This window comes from Varroa destructor, unplaced genomic scaffold (genome assembly GCF_002443255.2).
Source record: "Varroa destructor unplaced genomic scaffold, Vdes_3.0 BEIS01000007.1, whole genome shotgun sequence".
Taxonomy (NCBI): Eukaryota; Metazoa; Arthropoda; class Arachnida; order Mesostigmata; family Varroidae; genus Varroa; species Varroa destructor.
The window spans coordinates 32,566,915-32,590,685 of NW_019211460.1; the positions used below are offsets into that span (position 1 = coordinate 32,566,915).

Consider the following 23,771-nt stretch of genomic DNA (forward strand, 5'->3'; position numbering starts at 1 on the left):
TCACAGCAGGTGGAAGAGCGGGCGTGTGTGGAGTGTCCGAGACGTCTGTTTGTCTACGGAACGCCTAACATCTGTTTCGTATCAGGGACAGAAGTTAGAGGTAGTGTGTGTGATCCGGGAGATGGCGCCGATTTTGTTTGAGGGGTTGATAAGCTAGCGCTCTCAATTTCTCGAGTAGGATGTCTGAGAGCATGTATCTATTGGGGATGAAAGGGGTATTCTCAAACATATATGTGGACAAAAGCTGACGTAGAAAAACAGTTCAGTATCCATGGTCAAAGATCAGATTAACGTAATCGGGTGCTTGTTTGACGCAGATTATGCTAACTGGTAAAAGGTGCCAAAGAACTAAACATGAACACTAGACGGAACAAGAAAATGTATATAGTGGCAGGGATATTCAGAACGTACGCAAAAATGCTACACATATATACACACTTAGATGTATCTAAGTGCTTTGACAATCGTTTGATAAGGATATCAACAAATCTGGCGTTATTGAATTTTTAGCCGCACAGCAATTTTAGGTCGCTCTACGTGTGCAGGCCTTTTTCATTATCACCGCTATCCAACCACTTAGCTTCTATCGTATTCTGATTCGACCATCTGAATGGCAACTCTTCTATTTAAACCGGACAGACCTTGCCTGTTTCTCGTCCCCTCTGCTCCTTCCTAGACAAATCTTTTCAAGCCGGTCGATTGATGAGCTGCCAATGGCGCCTTCAGTTCTTCGCATCAACTATTGGTAGTCCAGGGGCCTCCATCGTCTGGTGCTTCAATGTATCGAATCCAATTGCCTTGGCGTTTCAATGAGCGGGGGCGATTCTCTTTCGACGAACGAGCCGCACCTCCGTAGACTCCCCCACAAACACGTACGCTCACCCAAACGCACACATTCTATCCACGGTCCAGACAGGGATACGCGGGCATACACAGTTAGCTTATGCACTACATGTAACCTTTTCAGGAGTCCGCACCTCCTATTGTTATCCTTCTTGCTGATGCATTATTTCTACTTTATATTTGGGGCTAATACCGGTGACGGTTTGCTTGAACAAGGTTGTCGAATAGTGTTAATAGGAATAATATACGAGAAAGTAACTCAGACGGCTACTGAAAATAATTTAAACCTTGCTATGGGACGCAATGCTTTGTTCTACGCAACGCAAACATCAAAAATACAGCGATCTAACAACGTAAAGGCAACATAACCACACATGGGGCGAATGTTAGGATTTTCAGGAGCAGTATTTTATTATTGCAGTTTTCGTCTAGGCTTCCAATGGAACGTAGCCTTATGTGTATATGACGTATGTATCTAGGCCTTTATATTTCGAGCTCTTTACGTCCGGTATCACCACCAGGGGTTGTATCGGACGGCTGGCTCCCAGTGCGGAATTGCCTCGGCCTACAATTACTATACCCCTGTAGTATATGTCGCTTCTATATGAAGACCGTACACGAGGTTAATGAGGAATTAAGCCCGATGGCCAACGAAAACGTGTTCCGAAGCTGACGAGGATCCTAGGACAAAAAATAAAATGCGATAAGCGAGCTACCAAAGAGGGTTGGCGTCTCCAGTAAGAGGAAGCGGTAAATGCAGTGGGATTGTGTGAGCGTATGGGAAAAAAAAAGACAAAAAAAGTTTTTGCAAAAGTTTGGGGGAGAAATCGAGGTTGCGTAGGGATAAGAACGGTCCGAGCCCGAAGCGCGTTACAAAACAAATCCTCAAGTCCAGTTGGGGCTGGGCAACTAAGAACCGGTCGACTTAATTGTTTTATTGCTCGATTGACCCTGAACTGCTAGGCTCGGCGGGACAATTTTCTTTTACGAGATGGAACTGTCGTCAGCGGCCAGTCACGAGGGGGAGCGGACATTGGTTGATGGTAAAGGAAGAGCCGGACACCAAGTATCCGAAGGCAGGACTCCACAGTTGTGGACATCACAGACATAAAACGAGCGGACAGGCCAAGCGAAATATCAATTTCGTAGAGGGGAAGAAAGTGACCACTGTTCTAAGGCTACGACGACAAATAACGAATCAGAGGGGTTCAAACGAATCGCCTAGGTAACACCAAACGAGACATGAGGAGTAATTCTGAGAAAGAAAGAGGAGAATGGACGAGAAAAGTTTAATGAAGGGATCGCATGACGGCTAGGATTGTTTATGCTACTTCAACTTTGGTGCTGAAAGTTGGATATTAGCTATCTAGAAAAAGTTTATTGGCTTGTTCCTTTGGAAGAATGCGAAGTTTCGCTGCTAAGAACGTATTAATCTTTGCATTCAAAAGCTTAATAAAATCCTCTACCGGTAGTAGTACAATCTAAAGCTCTGTGAAGTCAAAAAGATTCTACATTATATGAATATCAATGCTCTACTAAATAACATGTGAACCTAGATTACAGACTCACGCTCACAATGACTACATTTTAAGATGGTGGAATTGAGAAAGTGCATTTGAGCTGGTGGTGTGGAACTATACCACGAACGTTGAATCAAAATGTAGGAACTAAGGTATTCGTTGTGCTATGGGGCTTCATCAATCATCGCTCAAGAGCAGTAATTTTGACTCCTTATTTAGGCTTTCAAGCCTATTTAGAGCTGTTCATTTCTCACTAAAATGTACTTTATGATAACGTAAAGGCATTTCGTATCTCTAATTTTACCAACTGGTGTTCCGGGGCTTTTCTGTACGTCAGTATCGTTATCTCCGTTTTGTGCCTGTCTCAACTAAAAGCGAATATTCTATGCTCATCTTTAATAGAATATCAGGTAACGGTAATACACAGGTCGGCCCGAACAGTTTATGGGGGGTCTCCGTAAAGTGTACGCTTGTCTGGGCAAACAGCTACACAAATGTGAAAATGTCTTCTTCATGTGGAAACATCATATTATGATGGCAGATTTTAACGCGTCTAAATATGTTTTCCAACTGCGGAATTGACTGACAACAAGGACCGTGAGTTGATTGAACAACAACTTACCATTAACTTATCACCAATAGAAATCGATTGCTTCACAATCGATAATGTTCTGTTAAACAAAAGATTGTTTAACATGTAATAAACATTGAAACGATTTAGGAGTGACATGTAGAATAATAGGGGCAGTCTGCTTGCTTATGGGAACAGACATGCAGAACACATGTGCTCTTTCATGACTGTGCTGTTATGATAAAAAATTATCCACTGATTGATGCTCGGCCTACGATTATTATACGAGCCCCATATGTTTTATGTGAAGGGGTACGATCGAGTACGAATTTTCCGCCTCCTCTAACCCGCTTCTTGGTTTGCAAGCATTTGAATAAAAAGACCCAGATCTTGCTTCCCCATTGTTCTAATACATGTCGGCTGTATTTAGACCGTTGTCACAAGTTGTCACTGGTAACATTCGTCCCTTGCCCTTCTTCGCTGCGTGTAGGTATAAAGGAGTAAGTTTATCCGTTTCCCCTGAAACAGCGCAGTCGATGTCCGCTAGCGTTACACATCAATGGAGAGGCGACGATGAGGACAACGTTCTACGCTCGGGAAAGGACATCGCCAGGACTACGATGCCGTGTGCGTGTGAAATAGCGCTCTAGTCTCCGGAGACGTGGGCGATCTTTGCCACCCCACCAAAGGAAGTCTATTAGGCGAGCCAATGGAGCGTATCCACAGCTTGCTCATGAATTGGCAGAGCTGCGCCACCTACACGGGCAACTTCGCGTCTAACGACAGGCCCAAGGGCGACCGCTCACTCCATTATAGACTACACAACTACATATGCTCACATGCGTCGACATAGACAGCCGGCACTATCACCATTACCAGTATATGCTGGGCTGGTCATAGTTCGTGCATCCCAACTTCAAGATCAAACTACATTTCCTTCGACGTCCTCCTTTTGCCGCTCCCCTACTTTTAGCAATGTGTTTCAAGACACGGCTGGATCAGTCTTGGCAGAAATCGCTAACTGTGATAGACTCTCACCCTTCAAGATTTCGCATCCGCCACATCCTATGTCCACGCGTGCTGCAAGCGGAGTTCAGAGGTCGGCTGGCCGGCTGTTCAAAAGGAATAATCACAGAGACAACTACACACAACCATGTAGACACAGTCTACACATGCGGGGCGCGCACTCTGATGTACCTCCAGACAAATTTGTATTTCCTCTCGTTTTCGACAAATGTGTGCACAAGCGGTACATCTACTGTACGAAATGTCAGTCTATCTTGCTCGCCTGTCGGGGCGATTCAATTTCTTAGTGAAGAGTATTCTTCACGGGGTCGCTTCGCGTCAAAGCAATTAACGACAGTGGTAATGGTAGTCCCCGGTACCTTCACCCTCTCACTTTACACACACACACACACACACACACACACACACACACACAGGAGAAAGCACAACGAAAAAAAAGCAAGGGTGAAAGGCCCATTCCACTGTTCACCGGTTGAAACATCAATCGTTCTACGTTCTATGTCCTTAAGCATGTGCAGCAGTTCACACGTGGAGATGCCGGTAACGACAGCGGCAACATGGACGCCAGTTATAGTCATTGGGTTGGAGTCGAACTGGTAGACGAGTGTCTGGTCGTAGCGTTCACTCGCGGTCCTAGTGATCATCATGCTGTAGTGTTTGTACTTGATCTCTGGGTTGTTTTGGTTGTAACAGTACATTATTACTTCTTCATCGTTACGCCCTAACCCATCCCTATGAAGAAGGTATGTTAAACACATGGACAGTGGTTGCACTGTTGTAGTACGTCGTTCCACTAGACCTCCGTAGACTGCCAGCACATTCAGACACATGCCACACAGCTGATAACCAGCTGCAAAAGATCGCGCAGGAACATTTTCAGAGCACCTCCATTGGTGCCGCTGATGGTGCTTCACGGTGCGACCCGAGTTCGCTCCGATTACCCACAATCACCGCTGAGCGATGCATGCGCTGCTTTCGGTTGCTATTGCTGTCTGCATTTTCTGTCTAACATGCAGCCTAATTTTTCCCTTGCGAGTCACGATACGAGCTCATTTACTGGTCGCGAACGCCCGTTCGACCGCCCGCCCTCCCACGGAGTAACAATCTGCCATTGTTGTTACTCTGCCGCGCACAGAAAGCTAGGGGAGCTGATAGCTATCAGCAACACCATCATTACTACTACAACTGTTACTTCAGTTCAAGTGAGAAACACTGCGGGCTGGCCAACGGGAGACAGGGGAGATAGATAACGGGAGAGGGAAACGCGCACAAGTGATGCCAACAGATGACGAGGCACGAATGAAAGCGCAAAAGAGTGCAGTGTCTTGGATAGTACAAATATGCGTGAGAGGTCACACTAGAGTCTCTGTGAGCAACAGAGTCCCACGCTTGAACTGAATAGGCTTGTGGGGAGCAGTTGGCCACAAGTGAGAGCGACTACTGACGATGGCTACTGTGAATGGATCCGTGAAGTTTGATAGGGTTGCTTGTATTTATGGATTTAAAATCCCGTGCTATCTCTCCATGATATATAGATCTGTACGATCATAAACGTATCGGAGGAACCTCCGTGTGGGTTTTTCAAGTAAATCTTAATTATGTTGAACTGGTCATCGTTCGGAAACAATTTTGTTTTCATAGTGTTTATATAAGAACGTTTCTGAACTCAAATCAGTAATTGTTTCAAGTTGACATACTGTTTCTCTTCGAACTGAACCGATATTATACATTTGTACATGTTCACGAAGCGGCCAAAACTTGATCTTATTTTCGGTTTCATCAGACTCAAAAGGAAAATTGTCCTAAATGCTTTGGAAGCTTTTCCCATAGGACAAGGCCAGTCTCCGCTGGCGAAAGAACATTGCTTGCCGTATGTTCTGTGGCGACTAACCGAAGCGGCCTGAGTCAGTACGGACCGTGCGTACACGCCTCTGTGGCTCCCAAAAGGTAGCGTGAGCAGAACTCGCTTCATCCACATTGTCGGTCTACCATCCTAGTAGCCTACGAAGGCCATGCCATGCATTAAAGCTGGGATGGAATTTCATGAATATGTAGAGGTAGTTATGATGTGTGCCTGTTCGATGTCGTTCGGCCTAAGAGTGTATGTTGCTATGCTTGAAAGTGTGCGCTCCCCTCGGCAGTCGGAGTGGCTAGATAACGAATGAAGCGAGATTTTCTTCTTCTTCTTCGTGCGTTTCGTCTTCGTGCGTTGTTTTAGACGCACCGACTACGTGGGCCGCAGTAGCACAACAACTTAGTTTGTTTTAAGTGAAAATAGAAACCAACTCCATTTAGGCTACACAGTACAAACGCAGCTGGCAAACGCTTAAGTCGTTGCCCGACAACGCAGACGCATACACACAAATATTGGTAGATAGGTAGGTAGTGTACAACCGGGTCAGCCCATCCGAATCGAAATGGCCATCGAAGACGTGCAAAGAGGAGGCCCCATACGCAGTTGTCTATGTAGCTCTAGGTGGAAAATGTCCTATGGAAGTGATTCGCAGCCTTTCTGTCAGATGTACTCGATGAAGGTTGATCTGAAGATTGAAAGTCTATCACTGAAGCAATACGAACCCACGGAATAGATAGTTCTAGCACAAACAGCTGATACCATCTCTACTAGTAACTTTTATAGGGTTGGCCGCTTAAAAATACTAATGGATTCAGGAGTCTGTGTTGATTTTCGCTGATGTAGATTGAGTAAAAGCAGGCAATCTTGTACGAATAGCTAATATGGCTCGCTTGTTTGAACTCAATCAATTGTAGATAGTAATGGACGGTTTGACCTAATTGAGCCGACAAACGACTCTTGTGCTCATATATTCGTGATTGTCGCCTTCATTTCTCCAAAACTTATATATAAAAAAAAATATATATATATTTTTTTCTAGGGTTTTCGGTAAGTTTAGTATCGAGAAGCAGGCTACCTGTTGTGCGCGGACTGTGCCCGTATATTGCTTAGCCGGCCTATTTAGCAATCATCATCCTCTTGTACTTTTAGGCACCGCTGATTTTCTATAGTTGATATCCTGTGGCGTTCGGTTCGACAATATTTTAGAATGATATATTGGATTTCAAAGATCTTCCGGATCGTTGTTTAATTAACTTTCCCATCTAACTGCAATGTAATATGATACGAGGAAATTATCAGCCTTGGTATGCAAACTCCTATTATAATTAAGGATATTTTCAAAATAATCTATTCTGTTTGACCCAATGCGGCCAAATAGAAAATAAAATGGCCCTAATTTCATCTACTAATTTCATCCCTAATAACACCATCGCAAGGCGTTTCGTCAAATGGCTGGTTCGTCAGACGCGAAATGAAGAATGTCTACTAAGATCTCTAAGATCGGCAGAAGCCTGAACTCAACTTTCGTACTCAATTATTGTTGTAACTAAATCAATCTACTGATAAAGCGACAAGTAGTAGCACACACTTTTTCAAACTTGTCCATGACCCCATCACTGTCCCTCTATGTAATGTAATAATAATGTGCCCCGACCCAAATACTCAAACGGTCTACAGTTACTATCTATCGTTCAAGTTTAATAACGCACTCATCAACGAATACACCTTGGATAATCAGAATCTAACATACGTAGAGGGCACTTCCGATCTCATCCCATACCATATATTCCCGACATTGTTTGCTTGGGTGTCTATTCAAGATTCCAAAATTCCGTGCGTTGGAAAAGATCACAGGTTATACAGTATCATAGCTTATGCTACTTTCTCTCTACAACGATCCTATCTTAGCGCGCTCGGTAGAGTACGAGCGTGCAAAATGTCCTGGTGCAGTTTCAAGAGAGAGAGAGAGAGAGAACCATTTTCATTTCTCGGTCATTGCGATGGGAATTTCCTCTTGGCACACGACAAATGCTGACTGCGTACGCCTAAGGGTATTGATGTAACCAATGAACTGAGACATCAAGCTAAGCTACGACGATGCGTTGTCCTCTGCTGTTCGTCAGCGCATACGGTTTCGCCTGACGCTTAATTAGAGGTAAAAAGCTGAAAGCAAGATACCTACATATCCGCATCAGATGCACGATGCGTATGTAAACCTGGATAGCTCGTTTGGCCTTGGTTACCGTACAAGCCCCCGTACGCGGCCTGACTGCGCAGCTGTCTGCTGGACAGCCACAGTGGCGCTTGCCGTCTTATCATGCAATCGAAAAATTAGCATTGGCCTACATTTCAAAGAAAACATACATATCCTGATGGTTTACAATACAGATGCTGAGCGGCGTCGGTAAGAATGTTGCGGATAGGGCTGCGAGCAGGTAGGTCGACGGTGTCCAATGGCGAAAGAGAACTTACAGTTTTGTATATCAGAGCCAGAGAACGACGAGAAAAAAGAATATTAAGCAGTGCACTGGTAGCTAAGAGATTTTACCGAGAAACTATGGTACGTACATGTGACATCTTTAAACAATGCGTTCAACCATTTTGCTGCAGGATCGTATGCTCATTAATTTTATTCTACTGGAAAAGACGGATATTTACCGCCTCGACTTAAGCCAACGCTTAACGTATTGTGTAGTGTTAATCACTCAAAAGCTACGACGTTCCAGTTTGAATAGGGTACCCCAGGTGAAGAGCTTGAATAGATCAGTCTCTGATGGGTGATGATCAATACATTGATGGAATAACGTATTCGGTCATCGTAGACGCATAAATAGGACAACTATTTCTGCCAAGAAAACGAGCTATTTAAATGGTAAGTAAGAAAGATCCATATGCCAGCCTGTCTTCGAAGACAGGACTAGGCCTTACAGGTATAGACGTTATCTTTTGCACGTTACGGACAGCAGTGGCGTAACCGGTATACTCTTCTTTTGGAACAAGTAATCAGGCAGGTGACAACTAGCACGCCGTGAACAAGACTAAAAAAACTTGTAGTCAAGGGCACCAATACATTAATGCAGCGAGATGTTAAAACTATGGATTACTCAAGTTCATTGAAATCTCAAACATTTGCTTCGTTATCAGCACCTCAGTATTACAGTACTATCAGTATTATCAAACAGGGTGAAGCACATATTTTGGAAATCAATAACCTTTTAGTAATTAAAGCTTTTCGATCAATTATTTAGGTATTTTTGTCATCTTTACCGAAGCCACTTGTCCAAATCTTCACCTTTTTGAGTTTTCTTTCTATCTTCATTTTGAAAAATACGTTTCGCTATTTATACAAAACGGAAAGACTACAGGGTTTACAAATAACGAAAACGAGCAGCATCGTACACTGTCGATGAAAAGGAACTAGTTCTATTACCTTACTATTATTATTTTTCTTCCTAACATCGTGTGGGATTTTTGATCATTCTATGCATCTTCCTTCCCGTTACTGCCGTTTGCTGGCGCATTAAGACTGAACTGAAGATCAAATCAAATGTTTATTTCTTTATCTGTCTCAATCATCCAGACAATTGCCGTTCATCGTTTGGTGGTCGATGCATACCACAAATAACTAGCGATAACATGCACTAGCATTTAATTGGCCCATGCCAGCCAACGTTAAGAAAGATCAGGTTCATTAATGAATCAATCGCCAATGCTTACCTCGAAGGTTTTCTACCCCTGCGCGGCTTATGCCGTCATCCTTAACTACCTAACTTCGCAGGCTTACGGCAGGCCTGTGAAGAAATTACATGGTTACACAGGATATACGATCACCACATGCACGAGAAACAGGTCATCCAATTCGGTCACTGAGCATATCATGTTATTTTATCCTCAAGCGTTTAAGCACAGGCTGCGTTGACAGATCTAAGTCTTAGTTTTTTTTTTTTTTTTATTTCTTAACATTCTCGCATTGCCGCTTATGGAGCTTCTATGTATGGATATCGGCGTCGAAGAGGCACGCCACAACATTGTAAGCTTCATCGACCGTGTCTCTCCCAGCTTCTACCCCACACCCCCACATTAAACACACACCTGGCCATCCGGCCAACCCGACAATCGAGGTAAGTGTTTAAACTTAGCTACTCCCTTTTCAACCACGTACTCCACGCAACTTAGTAATGGCCCGTCGAGCTGCTGTGATGGATTGTGGGAGCTAGTTGCCCGCTCCTCTCTCTCTCTCTCTCTCTCTCTCATTTTTTACAAAAGCCCCTCGTGAGGGAGTTCTACCTATGGATGGCCCGTCAACGCGGTTTTTTCACTAAGTACATGCGAATTGTCTACTTATCTACCTGCCGTTGCTGGATGCTTTTATGAAGAAAATAACAGTGAGTCAGTTGCAATGCCTCTCTTATTGGACGACCTCCTACTGTCAGGAATGACTTGCGAAATTAGCTAGAGACAAATATGGACGAGTCAAACTCAACAGATATGTGTTACGAGTGTAAAAGTATTTGCCAATGTGTTAAGAGAACTATAACAGTACCATAACACATTCTTCCATTATAGCTTATACCTATGCAAAAACATCCACGAGGGTATTTGGCATCCTATAAAAGACCGTGAACCTAATGTACACTGTGACAGCTTTCTCAGCGTGACAACGATAAATGGACAGAAATTAATCAGCCCAGTATGTTGGGCAACCTTTCTTTAACACGATCGGTTCTACTTATTCGTTTTCTATATAAAGAGTAAATATCTGCCTGACGACACCAATCTTGCCTGTTATCATTAGGTTCATTACAGGTGATGATACGAAAAGGCCGTCTTCAACGGTTTGTTAACATATGCCAACCTGCCAATCGCTGTCGTCTCCTGGCCTGGCGTACGTGTTTCAAGGCTACGTTTGAGAGGCTACTGAAGCTTGCTGTTATTGAGACACATTGACATTACTATAAACTCGTTCTAGATAACCAGTTACATATGATTGTTCTACCTTCGAACTCACCATCATCAGAAATGATGCCTAGAGACTCCTTCGCCATGACAACTAACAGCACAACGCTAGTAGGCCACATGATGTTGAAATTGTTTGGTAAAAAGCGCATGACAGCGGTGGTAACAAACGACGCTTGAAACCTCAGCTGTGACAAATTCCGGCCGGCCTTCAAGGCACGCTGGGACTTGGCACCTTTTTCTTAAGATATCACAAAACGCCACATGCACAATCACGCAATTATAATCGCCTCAGCCTAGAAGATCAAGTGGTGTTCCAGGTTAATGGACGTTCTGCTGTGACAACAAACGAGCGAGCCGGCGTGACACGACTGGAAATATTGTCACTTTACACTGCATTCGTCATCAACCACATGTTCACATAATATGGTACAAACACCAACGAAGACTAAATGTATGAGGTACTTTGTCACTATTGTTTTCGTTTGTTCGCTGACGTTCTCGTCGGGCGGCCGCCGAGTCATTGCCAAAAACCACCGTTTTAAGCCCTGTGCGTTTGCTTAATCCTGCTCGACAATTTATTCCGTAGTATCCCCCCTGACGGTCCGCAACGCGTTCCGATAAGAGGCAAAATCCTGTGGACTCGAATTCTAGGAGGGGTTCAGTGTCAACGACCGATACATACCGACCAACGTCACTACCAACACGAAATTGCCTAACTCCCAGCACGACGATCGATAGCGATCCGAACAGACGGACAATCAGTTGCGTTCTGCTGTTGACTCTTGCTTTCCTTTCGCGCTACTAACACCACTGGCGCACCACTATAAAGCGCAATCCTCAACGGCGCTAGTTGGTCAGGGGCTAACGCTGACAATCGCCCGCGCACGGTCGTGCACGCCGGCCATTGAAACTCCGCCTTCGTTTGTGCGTCTGCGCATGCGCCACCCAATTTAGGCCACGCCTCCTATCCGTAGGAATGCAGCTAAGAGAAGGTCGGCCCGGAGGTGTGTGGGGTCCGTAACCGCAGGGAGTATAGCCTTGGCAGAGCAAGACACGGCGGACCTGAATTGTGGCACAGGAACGAAGCTTTAGTACTTGGATGAACGGCAACGGCGGAAACGAGCGGTAGTAGCATTCCCGCTGCGTAGACCCTTGCATATAAAGGCCGACTGAGGCGTGCTTGCCATGTGCGCGCACCCATACGTAGAGGGCATATACTCCAATAACCAGATCACATTTAATGCCGCCGCGTTCGGTCTTGTTGAGGAACAGGAGGACAGCGAAGAAGAGGAGCATCCCATGTGCGTTTCGCTACCATTCTTGCGGGTTTCGATGGGGGTTACACCCGCAACTTTGTGGACTAAAGTGGGGTTGAAAGTGGAGAGGGTTTTTGTTTTGGGGAGGAAGCCGAAGGTTGTATCGAAGCATTGAAAAGGCGAGGAACTCAAGAACGGCAAACGACTGAATGCGACTGAAAGGGGGATCATCGACAGCCGATAGGCACTTTGCAAATGTGCGCAGAGACAAAACAGTACCTAAAGATAGGTAAATCAACAGGCGAAAGAAAACATATAAGAGTAAAGTGTTAGGTACGACACCACAAACGAACCCACATGGCTGGCCTACAACTGTAAGCTATGCGTGCTAGTAGTGGAGAATTTCGAGCTTATTTGCGTATATTTTTATCGTACACGCCCCGCAAATGAAGAGGGTTTTAGGGTGAAAGTTAATGGAGACTTCAGAAGCATTTGTGACACTGAGAGGGTCTTGCATTGGCAGAGGAGAACAGGCTTCTGGGGTGTCCTGAGATATCTATATTAAAGAGGACCGCTTGGATTACCCATACACCCCGTTGTTGTCTTCGGTGCCTTATTATTCGTTTCGACTAGAAAATTAATAGTTGTACACTCAGGTAGCCACTACTGCCGTTGTTGTCGGTTAATAGCTTTAGTAACAGTCGTCTCTGTTATGAGCCTGTTGCAGACGAATGGATCGCTCTAATAGTCACCCGATTTGTTGAAGCTGAAGCTGAGCTACGCTGGCTAAATAGTTTTTACGGGCGTTGCGAATAAGAGAATCAATTACAGAATTGAAACCCATTAGAAACAGATGGGCGAGAATCAATTCAAAACGGGATATGCATTTTTTAGGCATCATCTAAGATCCGGCGTCAACGATTCTTGTTACTCAAATCACTTGGATTATTAATTAGTTTCGCGTTCAGCCCTACACCAGTAGAAAACGCTATTAAGTTCGTGTCTGCAAGCGTTACAGTTTTTCTATATTAATATTGCCGCCAAAGGCCTGTTGAAGCCGTCACACTAAGCCTGGTAACAGACTGTAAATACCAAAACCTTTTCATCTATCTAGTAACTTAATTCAAGTGAAGTTTATTCAGTTAGTGTTTAGAAACAAGTTTCTTCTACCTCTTATTACTTGCAGCAATTTTAAAACTGTTTAAGCGTTAGCGTTACCTTGTGCTTTCATGTCGATGCAATCCAGTCGAAGTGTTCTTTCATACGTGTAGACTGCTCAGAAGGCTCAATAGCCCTAACGTTTCATTAAGTATCGATACCTTATGATTTTGTGGAATCTTTTCCTTTAGGAAAGCTCTCTTTGACAGGCCGTGTATTCAGACTGTCGTTAAAGTGCGATGGTGCATAGTGGGAACTTGCAAATCTGTTTTCTCGCTTTGCTTTTCTATAAGATTACTGAATATTTGATATGTAATTTGTACCAGTGAATTAATAAAAATTATTATAAAATGCAGTGAGCGTGGCCAAGCTACGTTATCTCGACTGCACAGAGACTCTCAAACTGGTATACTTTACCAAGTAAGCAAGAAGTGTTTTATCTTAACTTTGTTACTTTCTGTTCGCATTAGGTTTTCAGGAAGTGATACTAAATCCAAGGTAGTTTTTAAATCTCAGGCGATCTTTGGTGACTGGTCAGGTCATCTAATGTCATATAAGTCAGAATAATATGTGAGGATTGCATAACAAGTAACGATTGCTTTATGTTAAGTCAATATTTTATTAGAATCACACATTGAAGATGACTGAAGACTGACAGAAGTATTCAACCGACTGAATCACCGCGATTATAAAACCTAGTTACTTGACGAAGGGTATTTACTTCTTCAGTATGCATCTTCACCTATAAAAGGTCGGGTAGAATCTCTGCGCGCGTTTCCGGTGGCATTACTTCATATGTTTCCGTAGCCAGATGTACCTTCTCGAAATAGCCGAGTCCCCGTTCGTCTCATTGAAGTCTCTATTTGGTTATGATGTTATATACATGGTTTGGTGTTAATAGCGTATCTGCTATAATTGAGATAAGTTATTTTCCAAAGGACTCACTATAGTTATCCTAGATCGCTAATGGCTAATAAGTGGGCCCCACAGACGTAACATAATGAAAGCATATTTTGCACGCAAAAACGTAACAATAGTAGAAGAATCGTTAAAGGTCAAATAAAAAAAAAAAGGGCCGACCGCTTAATTCTCTTCCATTCGCTGTTCTCCATCACAATCGAGTCGGATATTTCGGAATATTTCTGCGGACGTTCGCTTTAAGTTCCTAAAGTTGTTCGGTCCAAAAGGCTTCTATTGAAACGGCTGTACAGGTCCTTGGTAAGTGGTGCCGAGTCAGTCGAGAAATATACGAGGCGATTATGGGCCGTTACGTGTAGTCCCAGCGCTTTCTTGAAAAAGAAGTTTTCGACTAGATTTAGATGGTAGAGGTTTTCCGTTGTGAAACCTTTCCAGACTACGCGTATTCTATGCGGTGCGATCGGAACTGTCTAGAGGTCGAGTAAGTTAAGGGCTGTAACGTGATATAGGCGATGAGCCAGTTTACTAATCCGCTAGTTTTGTACATCTATCGAAGACGTGCACGGTTTTGTCATTGACGAAAACAACACCTTATTACCGTGATTAACATAGGCAAGAAAATGCCCCTACGAGATGTCAGTGCTTGCTGTCTTACTTCCCCACCTAAACTTCATTGCCCTCGTCTTCGTGAGGTTCACCGTCGGTCTTAACTTTGTAATTGTCGTAACGAGCCGGACTAGAGCTTTTTAGAGCACCTAGAACCTGCCATGTGACTAAATTGTCGGCATTTGGGAAAAATTGTATGTAGAAAAGCCGGGGGAGTTTTGTAAAAAGCGGAGAAACGTTTTTAGAAGCACGTACGCGAAGCTATAATTTTATAACTGGGTGTCGAGGCAAAGACTGTTTTGAGATGATTGTCGAGATGTTGTTGACAGTTGCCATCTATCAGGATCCTGCACATCTTATCTTTGGAATCCATGCCACTCTGTTGGAATAGTATAGACGCCTTCCAAATAGGAGTTCTTAGTCGGCAGGATAAACAGCAACAATAAACGATCATTCACGATTCCCAGACTCAATGACGGCGGTCGAATCTACCTTCTTTTTGAAGACCACTAGTTGCATTGAGAGTGCTAAAATTGGGATTCATTAAATAGTGCCGTGTACTAAGGAGCCTGTAACGACTGGAGGCCTTCTCATTGCACGGGGTACCGAGGACTTACGTAAGCTCCCGCGTTGTAAATACCTGGCGAAATATACCTCGTTAGTTTGAGATCGCCCTTTCTGACGCTGCGACAAAGAGCGACACTGCGGGAAATATGACGACCCTTGATGCAAACTATTCGAAATTTCGGTTATTAGTTGGGTTATTATTAGTTGGTCAGACAAGCTGTCGAGACGCCCTAATGTGTTTATGACTTCTATGACTATGTCAATGACTATACATTAGCAACCAGACGGATCTCCAGCTGGTCAGAATCAATGGGCCACTACGACTCGCACGGTTCTTGACAGATTATTTTGATAACTTAACGCAATAGGTAGCACACGGGTTACACCTAAGCAAAGTTCTATCTTGGCAAGATGGCAAATATAATAAAGTCACAACCTATACAACTGTTCCTGGCAGGGTGGAAGGGCTGTACGCTGGATTGGAAATTTTTAATTAGATGTTGTGCATATGTTCTGACATTCTACACGGTCAACTGCCGCCTGAAGATCTATGGCTACAAGATATGCATGTTCATATGCTTCCGCCCTGTGAGAGTGACCGATCTTCACTTCGAAACATAACCATATCCCTACGTACGTTCGTTGCAAATATGTCTATAACTAAACCCATGTCTTAAAAATGTTGATGTGGAGGTACCGGTGATTATTTAGAAATCGTAGTCCACGAGCGCGTCTTGAAAGGCCGTAATGTAGCTCGAACTCGCGCCGTCGTGGCGGACGTTGAAATCACCAACAACCTCTGATGTGAAGGATGAGTAAGAGGACCCTGATCTTAGCCAACTGCTTCCGCCAGCACGTACGTTAGTGCTGCATAAACCGGCCGTGTGCAAATTGTTACGAGGTCTAGACGCTGGCTATGTAAAGCAATTACAACAATTCCTCTAAGCATATTAAATGCGTTGGAAGGGATATTCGTACATCTCTTCCAATCGTCTGCTATTTTTCACTGGAAATCATTAGGACAAAGGATCTATTTTAAAACAAGCATTAGAAAAGAACGGATCTGTCGAGAGAAACTAATTAGACTGACATTGAAATTAGGTTGATGCACAGGTGTAAACATTGATTTGAACGCTTGTCATTTGTAGTCTGTGGACACCCTATAATAGGTTGAATTTGACAGTGATCTCGGAGTCCTTGAAACGCAATATGTGAATATCTCCGCAGGTCATATGCCCCTGAGAACTGCATCGATATCCTGCAAGATCGAGTGGGGTTAATTCACGTAGCTTCTGCCCCTGCGAAGTAGGACTTTTAGAATCTACTTCATTCTCAATGGGACAGTGGGAAGATCAAAGCCGTGTCTATTATCACACGCGACTCCATTTAAGAGTTCCCACCTCAGCAGCAATTTTTTTAGTCTGTAAAGGAGGCTTTACTCGAAGCCGAAAGAAGAATATCTGAAGGTAAAGGAGAAAGAAAGCGGCATGAAAATAGTAACGGAGTCTACAGCTTTTCGTTTGCCGTCGCTTATTTCCCTGCACTTTATAATTTCTGCCAATGCGTCTGTTTTGTCTCTAACTCCATTTCTTTGGCAAGGTTTTCTACCAGCTCGCGTGGTTCCCACACTCGCCCGTTGTGGCTTAATGTATGACGCGATAGTGGAGATGAAGGAGGAAAAATAGCGGAGTGGGGTAAGTTAGAGGGGTAAAGGTGCTCAGTGTGGGATTCAATGGGAACGCTCACATCTTTTGTTTTTTTCTCTCTACACCGATTGTACCAGCAGTAATGGCAGCTATGAGCTACTGGCAGGTAAGTACCGGTCCTTCTCCTTGGGTTAGTTGGAAAAGCTAGTGCGCTGTTCCATCTACTTATCTGTAATGAAGAGCTGCAGAAGAAAAAGGAAAGAAGCCCTTAAAAGTGAGTCACGCCAAGACGTCATTAAAGAACGCTTAGCAGGCATGTTACTAGCCAAGCTAGGTCCGGCCAATCCGCCGCGCCACATCGTTGTAACAATAGGTGCTAGGTCCTCCGTAACGCACCAAATAGGGTTGGCCAGGATGGGTGGCTACGGTGGCCTACACGGCTACGGTAATGACACAAAACATAAATCGAGACATGGACGTAAACGTGATTAGATGACTAGGGGGGACAGGCGGTTTGGGTAGTTCATAAGATGTTGTGTGTACATTTGTTTTTGTGCGTGTGCGACGAAAAGAATAGAAGTCGGCGATTTTGTACAATTGAAGTACGTTCTAGCAGGGACAGCGTCCATGAAATACGGCGGCGGTGAAATAGCTGGTTGTGGATTCAGGCTTCCATCCATTCACCAAATTGCTGATTGCGATTGTATGCAAAACATAGTATAGGCTGGGAAGGAGCATCTTCACAGTAATTCTAGCGTTTAGGTCTCCTGCGTACAGAAAGCAATAGATGTAGAATACAACATAATTTGAAAAGAGACAATGTGAGTACTATTGGAATCGCTTTTTAACAACCTCTATGTTCATACAATTTTTACATTAGATTAGTACCGATAATATATAGCAGGGTTTTTGTGTAGCTTGGTGACATATGTGCGTGTCCGTACTTCGTATACGTTTTAGGTGACACCTGAAAGACACTTTAGTAAAGTATCATGAACAAGTATGATGATAGAAGTATCCTGTTTGTTTGTTTTTTATAGAAGCGTTATATAGAATCAAGGAAATTACATAGATATGCACACTAATTTTAGCAAAGTCGGCGTCCAACTGACTTTTTATTTGAAGGAATCTTACTGAAGTCAAGAATAGAAAATAGGCATGAGTAATGCATGTAGCATTTCCATGACGCAGTAAGATGACGCAGAGGGAGTAATTGAGTGGATGAAAATTACTGGGCCATACTTAGCTACAAACAACATTAGTGTGCCTTAATCCGACAAATAAGGACCAGCTTGAAAAATAATGTTCGGAAGCCATACGAATCACGAGCTCTATTTAGCCTTATTTTCACTCTTATCTATCTTAATTTCCTTAAACTAGTCGCATACGTCTTTGGGAGTAAATAGCTAAACTGTAATCATTCTGCCTATTATAAAAATCATATATAGCACATATTACGTATCAAAAAGGAGCGTGTACTTAATAAAATCAAGACCAAGGGGCTGCCTAACAGGCTTCGGCGACAATAATAATGCACAACGTAAAAGTAAAAAAAAAAAAAAAACTTAAGTCCGAATTAATATCTATACGTAAAGCGGTACAGAAGTTCAGCTGAGTCAAAAATTGGCATGGACTTTTTAAATTTAAAATGAAAATTTGATTAAATGCCTATTACTTCCATTGCAAAAGAACCGTCTACTAATAGAAGTATATGTTACTTAAAAGTAAATGTTACTTAAATGCTAAGTGGATCAACTGTATACCCCCGTCTGTATATATGCAGTAATCAGTACGCAATGATCACTGGCTACCTGTTTGCTACCTGCGAATTGTTATTTCAACTTACCGAAGCTTAAATTATTATTTAACTAAAGCATCTGGGGTCTGACATGTAAGGTGTAGCCTTTCTGTTATCAGCAATTTGAAATCTCATAAAAAAAAAAAACAGGAAAAAAGATCCAGCAAAAGCATTATCAAATCGGCAATATCCGGCCAAGCTAATAGTTTTGGGAAGGGTCTAATACGAACTTTCCTTTGGGAAAGATGAACAAGATTACATCTGTACGCCGAAGCTGCAATAATAATAATTTTGACAAAAATAGGTTTGTATTTGAAGCTAAGGTGGATAAAAGAAGGTTTGGAAAAAGTAGGCTTAAAAGTTGACGCGGGTATGGGAGACAAGTATTAGTTAGTTATGAACAAGCAATGGGTGTACAACTAATATTCGAATGTCTTTATTGTTGCACAATGATCGCCTTCAGAGTGAGCCGTTGATCATCAAACTTATAATTAATATAAATACATATATTTTACTTATCTAGATAAGTAATATATAAAGTCTGTAATGCAGAAGTTCTTTGGTATTAACACGGTTCAACTAAGTATACTCTGTTATTGTTACTTGTTTCGTTTTTGAATTTTTTTGTTGCTCAAAAACGGCTTATATCTTGAGGAGCTGAATAGAAGAAAGCTTATTCATATAATTTTTTAAGCATATTCCTCAATCCCCGAACGTCAGGATATTACTAGAATAAGGCAAAATTTTAATACGTATACGACACTGATTCAGTCAGCAAAGAAACAATTTGCTTGTTTAGCTTATGGTAGAGTCGGATTTGAATTTTACACAACAGGCATTAGCAAACAAAGAGGCTACTTAATATGATGACCTATTCTAAGTTCCGGATATTTAAATTGCCGTAGGACAACCGTAGCTGCTGGCAAGCTATATTTGGTCGACGAATAGCTTCAATTATTTCAAGCTTATTCATTGCACAATCGTATTCCTCTGCGGTCACTGAAGTTTCTGCTGCAAGAAAAACTAAAATTGATCAGACTGCCAGCTGTATGCGATATTTTTCCGGGGGAATGGCTTGTTCACAACAACCACCTCTAGATGATCATTTGCACAATTGTCCATCGCTAATGTTTCGTCCTCTTCATTGTATGAAGTTGAAGTACGCGCATTTCTATTGACGATGTCGAGCTGTTCAGCTTTTTTTTTGTCACTCGGCTTGATTCTTCGCGTCAGACTCGCTAACAAATATCACACAATCTAGGTTAATAAATTAAGCTATTTTTCTAAGAGACTTCAGTGACCTCAGTTTAGGTAGGATAGCGAAACGCATAAATCGCTTTCAGTTACGTAAGGTTAGTAGCTTGGGGTTTAAGTAAAATATATCACTGAGTCATTTTCGAAGACTGAAATTTGGGTCCGGCCAGTGCCGTACAGGCCAGGCTTATCGGGTAAGTAATGTTAAAAGTGGTTCTCATTCTGTTTGCTACGTGTAGCCGTAAGTGACAATGGTGCTTCACACCACACTTCATACGACCGTTCAGTGGTGGGGGCTATTGTTTACGCAGCAGTGCAAATATTGCAATTGTTTTGTCTATGCGTAAACAATACTGAAGCGCAATAGATTATAGGCGCTAATTTGGAGATAGTTGACGAAAAGTGAATCAATACCGAAATACCGAATTTATCTAATGTTCGCTAAACTCGAACACTATTATGTTCGAGTTCAAACTATATATAGATATTATATATAATTGTTTATTTGCCAGGTAAAATTTGATTACATAAATAAAAGAAATAAACTTCGAGCATTGTTTGTGTACTTATACATATATGCATATATATAAGGACTGACTTCAAAGCGGTAGATCTGCAAAATCGTTAGAAGGACCTTATTCTGGAATAGTATATAGCGCCTTAAAGACGAGTTTCAAGATTTTCTAAATATATCTCGTTTATATAGTTTGATTATAATAAAAGCACTGATGTCACGTCATAATGCGTTTTTGGAAGAGGCGGTCCGAATATAATGTTATCAATAAACGATACTATTTGTGATGATCGACTAATGGTAAGAAAAAAAAATCATACAAAAACTGAATGATACCAACACGTAAGTAGCCATAGCATCGTTAAGGGACAGAATTTGTAATCACCGAGCAAAATTAGGCCGTCTGGAAAAGCTGGCTATAAAGAGAAGCTTAAAAGAGTACTCCAGTGATTGACGCAAAATGTTACTAATCTGCAAAACTTCACAAGAAAAAAAGACGCACCGAAATTGAGCCTTTCTAAATCAGTCGATCACATACGATAATGTGGGGAAAAGAAGCCTAAAGTGATGCCAAAAAAGGTTGTAACACATTATTGAAAGGAATAAAGCGATATAGGCTAGACAGTAGGGGCGACATTTTTTGCTTACATCATACTTATCTACCTGGCACAAATTAAGAGAATCTGGATAGGAAAATTTAATGCATCCGCCCGGGTTTTCGACGATCAGAGTGTTTCGGTTTTTGCCGATCTCTTTTTAATGGATTTCATTCAGTTTCAAGGGAACTATGCGAAAATCCGCACATCACTATTGCAGTGATCAGACCATGATGTCATCAGAAAAAATATTAAAAGGTCGTAAGTTATTGCTTTAATTGCAGCGTAGCAAACCGTCGATACTTTTTACCCATGTTTAATAAAGGCTTCCGGATTTTATTCCGGCCGGTCATGGATTGTTGTGAACTGCATTGGTTGACGTATATAGTAGGCGTACCTGATGACTATATCTGCGATTTCGCCTATATCTACTGAATCAGCCCTTCGATAGAGCAATTACAAAATATAGCCATATAGGCCTTACTGAAGTCATTTGGGCTTTTTCAAATAGACCTAGAAAGTTTGCACCAGCTACGGCCGTATGTTCTTCGCTTATTATAGGTGGCCACTTGATATTTGTAATTACACCGCCAGAGGGCTCCATTTCTGACCGAACAAACATCGATGCTTAATTTCATTAGGATGCATGTAAACAAAAGTTAGCCACCGTTCTGCAACTTACTGCGACAGCATACATTGAGTTGAATGATAAACGTAGCGAAGTAACGAGTTTTTACATAAACATTTAAGAGTAATGCGAGTTAGCTCTCTTGTCGTCCTTGTCATTACAACTGGCTGAAGTGACTGCTATTGCAGCAGTAGCAAGGGTTTCTGCTATCCGCGTAAATTTTACGAGAAGAAGCGTACGTACAATTCTGTTGCTCACACTAACGGATACCCCGAATGCAATTGTTGAAATCGTAGCGATGATATCTATTGCTTCCAGCAGCCGCCAGGAAATAGGTCCAGTAGAAACACTACCCAAACATAGACCGGATAACGTAATCCGGCTTTTTCAGGTATCACAGCCACCGAATATGTGCTGGGCAGGTTTATGTTCGTCAGTAGATATTGAAATAACTTGCGAAACATCCCGTCTATCAGCTGTCGATATCGACTTTTAAAGAATCTATAAATTAAGGAAAGGAATTTAAAATTGAATATACATACATGCTAAGAACATGCAATATAATTAAGAACGTTTATCACAGCTCATCACAATGGTCACAATTACACTTGCAGTCTCGAAAGTGCATGAGGATCAAGCCGATTAGTAGGGATAAGACCTGAATTACACGCCAACTTGGCAACATTAATTCGCAAGTGTGAAACAAAGAAAAAACCGCCTTAGAATTTACCAATATACAGTAATCATACCAACGAAGTGTTTCCATTTTGTTTGAAGCCTCCGAACGCCAATACTTCCCCATTTACGGTAGAACCCGGTTTTTAAGAAACCAAAATTTCCCTGTGATACGAAAAGTTCGCAGCAGCTGCGGCGATCGGAGAGAGGGCGAAGCGAATGAAGCACAACTCCAAAAACGACTTTCCTCATTTTTCGTGCGGATATTTCTAGTCCGACGCAGAGGCACTATTTTCAATAAAAATTAAATATAGCCTTAATAGCAGTTGATATATGATCTCCATATCCGTCGTTAAGCTTTTTCGTACAGTTTCTATAGCTATATCAACGGCCAGTGGTTTTTTGGAAAGCTTTTGTTTAGGAGCAATCGGAGAAGACGCGCTTTCAAAGATTAGTAAATTCCTCCCTTGATTTGTAAATTCAGCCAATTCCACAAAATCATTGAAATTATTATGTAGTTGATTTGTTATTTGCGAGGCAAGCTCACTACGGCTATCGGCTCACCATGGAGCCAGTTCACCTTTGTCAAACGAACTTCTACTGAAGATACAGCTAAATAGTATAATTCAATCGTCGTACTGACGTCTCGACGAGTTTCAATCGATATTTTCTAGATTACTATGCATGGCTATTAAGGCTTACTGAGGTTTTAGCAAGTCGATGCTCCATTGTACGTCCCAAACGCCATCTTTTGTATTTGCAGCAGTGGAGAACTTCTCATGTCTCACGCCTGCTGTTGTTCTTTCGGTACTTGTTTCGTACACTCGTACCAGATGGATTATGTACACCCTATAGAAATTAGAAACCCGACTAATATCTCTATCCCTGTCAGCCACGGGGTATGGGATGTTCTATGGCAGGTTTATTCAGGCCCAACCAGGGACCAGGTTGCGTCATAACAGGCGCATCAGATAGGAGAATCAGATTCACGGTACAGATTGTGAACAAGTAGAACACAAAACGTGTCTTTTTCATCGCAGTTGCAAGGGCTCGTTCAGAATATGCTTCCTGCATCGGCGGGAGGCATTAAGATTATGTTTTCGCTAATGCGCACCTTATCGCGTGTGCGATACAACCCAGGCAAATATTCCAACCCACAAATTGTTAAAAAGGTACGCATTGAACGGCAAAAATAGGACAAAGGACAATTTGTGTGATGAATTAAAATCAACAATGTAAATGTCTGAAAATGAATCGTCGAATAGAAGCGAGCAATACAACCTAATAAAGCATGTAGAAATCTAGAATTATTATGATAATACTCATTTTACTGCTAATGAGGTATGGATTACATATTGTATTCCAGTGATCTTTTTCTAAT

The 23,771-nt window shown here is 42.3% G+C and overlaps 1 protein-coding gene across 4 annotated transcripts in view; it reads right to left on the reverse strand.

Moving 5' to 3' along the window:
* LOC111254566 (lachesin-like) overlaps positions 1–12,033 on the reverse strand; it is a 72,206-nt gene extending 60,173 nt beyond the window's left edge. For 3 of the 4 annotated variants that reach the window (XM_086974801.1, XM_086974800.1, XM_086974802.1), the window contains exon 1: positions 10,824–12,033. In XM_086974801.1, coding sequence (XP_086830927.1) covers positions 10,824–10,923 — 100 coding nt within the window. In that variant the 5' untranslated portion in view covers positions 10,924–12,033. The remainder of the gene's footprint in view (positions 1–10,823) is intronic. The other variant, XM_022815526.2, reaches the window with a different exon arrangement.
* Between the last annotated feature and the right edge of the window lie 11,738 nt (positions 12,034–23,771).